General features: G+C 36.4%; 1 protein-coding gene across 1 annotated transcript; it reads left to right on the top strand.

Annotated features, from left to right (window-relative positions):
* The first annotated feature begins 174 nt into the window (after window positions 1–174).
* LOC128029158 (phosphatidylinositol transfer protein alpha isoform) lies at window positions 175–6,577 on the top strand. Its single transcript, XM_052616748.1, has 12 exons — window positions 175–335; window positions 1,661–1,691; window positions 3,242–3,390; window positions 3,561–3,652; window positions 3,799–3,806; window positions 4,047–4,121; window positions 4,251–4,334; window positions 4,411–4,488; window positions 4,577–4,687; window positions 4,891–5,013; window positions 5,544–5,609; window positions 5,780–6,577. The coding sequence occupies exons 1-11, from the start codon at window positions 319–321 to the stop codon at window positions 5,589–5,591; spliced, it is 816 nt and encodes a 271-aa protein (XP_052472708.1). The 5' UTR covers window positions 175–318; the 3' UTR covers window positions 5,592–5,609; window positions 5,780–6,577.
* Window positions 6,578–7,051: the final 474 nt, after the last annotated feature.

The following is a 7,051-nucleotide window of genomic DNA, read 5'->3' as shown; positions in this document are numbered from 1 at the left end:
ATCTACCTTACACCCATGTGGACGCAGAGTCACAGTTCTGTAAAGCCATTGTCTGTGTCGTTTGAGCGCGTTAAATATCTGGCCGGGTGTGGCGCAAAGTTCTATGTGCGGCTCTTGACCAATCAGATTGGCTCCTGCTCCAGTGGGTGTGGTTGCCGTGACGACGCGGCGCTCCTGTCGACATTTTTCAGGAAATGAATTTAAAGAAATTAGAAATCCAGGAACTTGAACCGAAACGAGTCACGGTGGGGTGGACCGAAGGACCAACTCTCTTTAGGCTAGTGTGAATGTTGGGCACGCGGAGCAGAAGGAGAGAACATGTTGATAAAGGAATTGTAAGTGTTTCAGAATGATTTAACTGAGCTGAAGTTTTGAACTTGAACTTGAACTTGAAGGCGCGTGTTTGGTAACTTTCATCGGCTGATGCCTAATGAAGTGGACTCATGTTGATTTTTGAGTAATTAACTATGGATGCTTTTTTCACTTGGTGTGTTAATTAGGTTATATGATATCAAATAATCTAAATTTGATCTATTGTCTGATTATATTAATTATATTTCTGTGATGAGTCCTCGGTTTATTTGTTTTACAAAGTGAGAGGGACAAAGCGTACCTTTTTTTGAACTGACAAACTGCAGGTAACTATAATGTGATGGTCACATGCTACCCTTCCGCCGGTCACGCGTCATAATGCACCGCTGTGCACGTCATTGTGCACTTAAATGTGCTGTAGTATATACATATTCAGTGATTAAATACTCTAAATATATCATGATTCATGACATTAATATTTATATAGCAAGAAAGCTGAGTTCTACCGGAGCTGTTAAATATCACATTTAACGTCATTACTGCCATAATGGCTTTTATTAAAACTTGATTTTAAATGAATATGGTGATAAATAACTTTTAATTCGACAAGATTTCAACGTCATGGAAAAACTGAGAATTATCCGGTCAGATTTGAAAATATCACGGGGGGTTAAAATGTGAGAAATAATCCTGGTTTTAAAAGATTAACGTTTGTATGCCTTTTGTTCAACCCCGTTGATCTTTTTTTATTTTGTGGCGTTTGGTTGTAAACACATTTTCTGTTGGTTTAATTTATTTCAGCATGCAGAAATCTGCCATTGTGTTAACTTATTGTTTACCTATATATATATATATATATATATATATAGTATCTTATTCTAATTTGAGAAAAATCTGTGAAGTAAACAATATTATCAGAACATTGCCATTTCATGATTGTAAAAAGACAGGTCAGGTTACAGAATAAAACAACTCCCGTTTTTAGTAATTAAAGTACTCTGTTGTTTATCCCAAAATGAGAATTATGTCATTAATGACTCACCCTCATATTGTCCAAACCCATGAGACCTCCGTTCATCTTCGGAACACAGTTTAAGATATTTTAGATTTAGTCCGAGAGCTTTCTGTCCCTCGATTGAAACTGTGTGTACGGTCTACTGTCCATTTCCAGAAAGGCAATGAAGACAATGCTGAATAAAGTCATAATTTTTGTTATTTTTGGACCAAAATGTATTTTTGATGCTTCAACAAATTCTAACTGAGCCTCTGATGTCACATGGACTACTTTGAAGATGTGAAGATGAAAAGAGTTCAAAGGTCACAATGTCTTTTCTCTTTTGTCTTTCAGTCGAATCGTCTTGCCCATTTCTGTTGAAGAGGTAAGTGTCATATTCTTCTTACAGTTCTTACAGGTTCTTCTTCATCCTTTATATTTATGAAAACGTTCTATTTTAGTCTAGATACAACTTGAAAAGTCCGTGTTGAGGCTCATGCATGTATTGTTGGCCTAATTCTTCTGTTATTCCAGTTTTCCAGTCTCCGCCCAGTTTCTACTGATGGGCCGGGCAGTTTAGATGTTGACATGATGAATTGAAACAGTCTGAGGTTTGTGAGAACGTGGCCTAGTTAAGTACAGGCCTGTATATGGTAGACAGGGACAGGCTGTAATTAATTGTAACCTGAGACCGAGCTCATCAGACTTGATCAAGTGTACCATCTTTGCTTCAGATTACTAGTTCAAAAGCTGAATTTGTTTTGTCCCTTTAATTTCTTGCCCTCCCTGTTGCAGTTTTTGTAGATGTAGTCTGGTGTGTTTTACCCTGCATGTTTGAATAAGAAATCATTGTTAAAAAGTCAGTTGTTCTTGGCTAAATGTCAGTAAAGGTTTGACATGTGTAGTTGCATTCCTTCCTTTTCACCTGCACAAAAGACCATTTAATACAGACTGATGGACAATTGAACTAGTAACCAACCAGCTGAAACAGGAAGCACCTATAGGTGTTACATTGTGGTTTTTAGACATACCGAGTGTAGATGCTGCCAGAGGGCAGGGGCTGCTGGGAGCTGCATGACTCATTTCTGTATGGAAATGTAATTACAAAAAATGAAATTAAGCTTTTGACTGCACAGTATTTTAGTAGCTTAATATCGGTTATCGGCCGATATTTGAATTTCTTTTCATCTTTATAATCGGTGTTGGATATTTAATTGTACATGCATAGTTTGTCTGTTTTTATATTTACCTTGCCATTGCCATCATCTAATGCCTTCATCTACCCAAATAGTGTACATTTTAATATCTGCTATTTATTAATTATTAATCATTACGTAAAAAAATGTTTTTCGAATTAGCCAGCACTTTTCCCTTTTTCATACTGTACATTATCATTTGAATGTCTTCATTAATTCAGTATGCAGTGGTTTATATTTATGTAAAAATGGTATTGAATTATTATTTTGTTTTTAACATTTTATAAATTTTATGTCATAACATTTAAAATTATCGGTTGATTTTCGCAGCTAGAATTTGTATAAAATGTTTCAAATTTGTATCTGAAGTCTCAAACTATTAAAATATTTTTCTAGTCGTACTCTTTATAGTGTTGGGCATATCAATGTCAGAGTTGGAGAACTAGAGATGCACAAAAATTTGCTAGAAGCAGTTTTCCTCTTTTCTGTCATCAGTTTATAGGCTTTGAACACTTCCTCTATAATTGTGTCTGTTTGTATATGGCACACCGGCCTGTATATGACTATTTGTCTATGCAGATGTCGAATCAGCTCTCAGCACCATACACAGCCATGCCATGCAAATGCACAACTTGGCAGAATACACCCACTTTCAAAGTATTTTTGTTTGTCATTAAGACGTGTTATCCTGTAACTTGCATATGATCAAGTGAAGTTAAAATGATTCTCTCATCTGCAGTACCAGGTGGGCCAGCTGTACTCCGTAGCGGAGGCCAGTAAGAATGAGACGGGCGGTGGAGAAGGGGTGGAGGTCCTGAAAAACGAGCCCTACGAGAAGGAAGATGGAGAGAAAGGACAGTACACACACAAGATCTACCACTTGCAGAGGTAAGAATCATAATATTAGCTATAAGGTGCTGTGGTCTATATCGTAGTACCATGGTATTAACATGTTTTTGTAAGTGTCATCTCATGCGGTGTCGAGAAGCAGAAAAATTATTCATAGTCTGTATTTCACAGTTTGTCTCTGTGAGTCTCAATCTCTCTGTCTTATGCAGTAAAGTGCCAACTTTTGTACGGTTACTGGCCCCTTCATCTGCTCTGAGTATCCATGAGAAGGCCTGGAATGCTTATCCTTACTGTCGGACAGGTATCAGCCACAATCTACAACAATTGTACATTCATATGCGACTGATCTATTAAACACAGAACTCATAGGAATGATGGAATTCACAATTGTGTTTTTCTTTTTCTTTTTTTTTATGTGCTCTCTACATCATCAATGCTTCACTCCAGTTCTTACGGTGAGTGTATGACACACCTGTGTGTAATTACAAATCAGTTCTTTGGAGAGAAATTTCCCCCCAAAAAAAGCATTAATTTAAATAAAAATCCTTTATAAGATACTAAATGTTTTTTACTTTGGCGTTTGATCAATTTAATGCATTCCTACTGAATAAAAGTAATGATTTCTTTGAAAAATATCTTTCAGACCCCAGACTTTTGAACAGTAGTGTGTCTGTGTATCAAATGTGTTTTCATAGAATGAGTACATGAAGGACAATTTTCTAATCATGATTGAGACGTGGCACAAGCCTGACCTCGGTGATCAGGACAATGTGAGTAGACAACCGACGTTATGCAGATACATGCAAATAATAATTTAATGACACAGCACCACAGTGAGCAAGAAATCACTACTGAATTGCAAAAAGCTGTAAGAATCATGTAAACGAACCTTTTTAAAGGTCCATAAGCTTGACCCCGAACAGTGGAAGAAGGTTGAGGTGGTGCACATCGACATTGCTGACAGGTCTCAGGTGGACACTAAGGTAAGGAAAACTGAGTTTTTACTTTAGATGCATGATCAGACTTTGAGACGTGCTGACATTTAGATTTCCTTCACAGGACTACAAACCAGATGAGGATCCAGCCACATTTAAATCACAGAAGACTAGTAGAGGGCCATTAGGACCTGACTGGAAGGTGTGCATGGTTTCCTGAATTGCTTTTAGATAAATATCTCCAGCATTTATGCAGAGGAATAGATCGCGTTTGTTCCTGTGTGTTGCAGAAAGAACTTCCTCAGAAGACCGACTGTCCTCATATGTGTGCCTATAAACTAGTCACAGTCAAGTTCAAGTGGTTTGGCCTGCAGAATAAAGTGGAGAATTTCATTCACAAGGTATAAAACTATAAATTACCTCATGCTGTGTTCAGTTTGACTCACTTTTTTACATCAACAGAATGTCCATTAAAACCTCATAGAGGTGTGGTTTAGAAAGATAAACAGTTTGTGTTAGCTCAGTTTATTAGAGGGCTTGGTGTTTGTGTGTGTTAGTCTATTTTTAACACAGTGACTGTGAAGTTTGTTTGCTATTACTTCAGCAAGAGAAGCGCCTGTTCACCAACTTCCACAGGCAGCTCTTCTGCTGGTTAGACCGATGGATCGATCTGACCATGGAGGACATCCGCCGCATGGAGGAAGAGACACAGAAAGAACTTGATAATGTGAGTTCAACTCTTTTTTTTTATTTTTTTTTTAAAGTGCTCATATGATGTGATTTTCAGTTTTTCCTTTCTCTTTAAAGTGTTACAAAATTTGGTGCATAAAGAAGATCTGTGAAGTTGCAAACACTAAAGTCTCAAACCCAAAGAGATATTCTTTAGAAAAGTTAAGACTCGTCTACACCCCTCAAAAACGCCTCGTTTTAGCACGGCCCACACATATCTATAATCACTATGTGGGAAGATTTGCATAGCGCCGCCCAGATGTTCATGCAAAGAAAGAAGGCATACCTTTTTATTGATGACATGAATTATCAGCCGATATTTATCACGCACCCCTACTAAAATCGGTCAATATGAGTGCAGGAAGTTAATTTAGGCAGTATTATAATGTACAGTATGAAAAGTAATATTCATTTTGAAGAACAGTTTTAAGTTTTTAATAGTAAATGTAAAATCGGCATGCATAATGAAATATTCCAGTATTTATAATCCAATATTAACATGTCTGAAATTCTTTTTTTCTACTATAGATGAGAGTGAAGGATCCAGTGAAAGGGATGTCTGCCGCAGACGAATGAGACACTGCAGCTGAAACTGTGAGTACAGCTCAACTGATGCTTCCCTTACATGCTACATTGGTACATGTTGACACTGTACTCTATATATTTTACTGACCATACTATATATATATATATATATATTTGATTTGATATTTTATATTTACAATATAAAATAACAATATTTTGTTACTTTTTTGTATTTTTAGGTGTTGCAGCTGTTTGGCTTTGTCCTAGCATTGGTAAGGATCTCTGCGGCATGTTGGGCCGCTCTCTCTCTCTCTCTCTTCATGTTTCACTCCAGTAGATTTGCTCTTTTTTTCACATCTGCACCCAGGACATCCCATCCAGAGGTGTTTCCTACACTAATAAATAGCAACGTATTATTGTCATTCGATGTTTCTGCCCTATGTCTATTAAAAATTGGAAGTGTCTCATAAATATGTTTACCCATCTTCTTTTTTTAATTTTTTTACAAATTTGACCGACCTCAGCACTCCTTTAAATAACCCGTATCAATAGCATGTTAACATGTTTACATTTCTTTAGCAGACGTTTCCACCCTTGATGTATTTGCTGCAGGTTGTTTTTTATTTGTACAACATCAAGCTGCCTCATGACGAATCACCCTGAGTTTATGGTATTAGCGGTCTGCAGCTGACCCATTGTTTCTCATAAGCCACTTTTCTCAGGACTTTTTATAGATCTGAAAGGACTGAATTCTAACAATGTGGTAATACCAGGTTTACAGCAATGATGTAACAAACTTTAATTTAATTCAGCTGAATTTCCGTACAGGGTCTAGGGCGTTAAATATCATGTCATGTTGGAGATGTTTTAGCACATGTTTTGAGCCTCCGTCATATGAGTCTTAATTATGAACTGTTGTCAGATGTTTTCTTCCTCTTTTCCTTAATACTGTGTTAATTGGGCTTGGATGCAGTGTAATATTTGTTTCATAATTATGCCTCATGACCTGATAATGATATTAAAAAGAATTTATATTATTATTGTCTGTAGTATGTATTTATTCATTGGTCTTTGTGGTGTGCAGAGATACTGAGAACTCATTTAGTACATATAAAGTTTTTGTGGTCAAATGTTTTTTTTTTTTTTTTTTTTTTTCTTTCCTCACATGGTTAAGTTTTAGGTAAACAGATTATGGGGTTTACTTGGGGTTATTGTGTTTTTATGTCCAGCATCTAGCTTTTTTTTTTATAACTATTATGCATTGATTGACAGTTTATATTTAGTAATCTACAAGTCCCAAACTAAATTTTTATCCACTTTTTGCTATTTCATCATGGTTTACTCTGATTAGTAGCTCTTTAAATTTAACATTCTTACATTTACAAAGTGAAGAGGTAGCAAGCACAAGGATATATGTATGGTTAAGCATGGGGAAAATAAAAATGCTTTAGCAGTCTAAAAATCAATGTAGACCAACCGAACTCCACCAGAGATGAATACTTGGCGTTCTG

This window comes from Carassius gibelio, chromosome A15, assembly GCF_023724105.1.
Source record: "Carassius gibelio isolate Cgi1373 ecotype wild population from Czech Republic chromosome A15, carGib1.2-hapl.c, whole genome shotgun sequence".
NCBI lineage: Eukaryota > Metazoa > Chordata > Actinopteri > Cypriniformes > Cyprinidae > Carassius > Carassius gibelio.
Note: the sequence above shows the minus strand (reverse complement) of the source record. Positions and strands in the feature narration are given on the sequence as shown.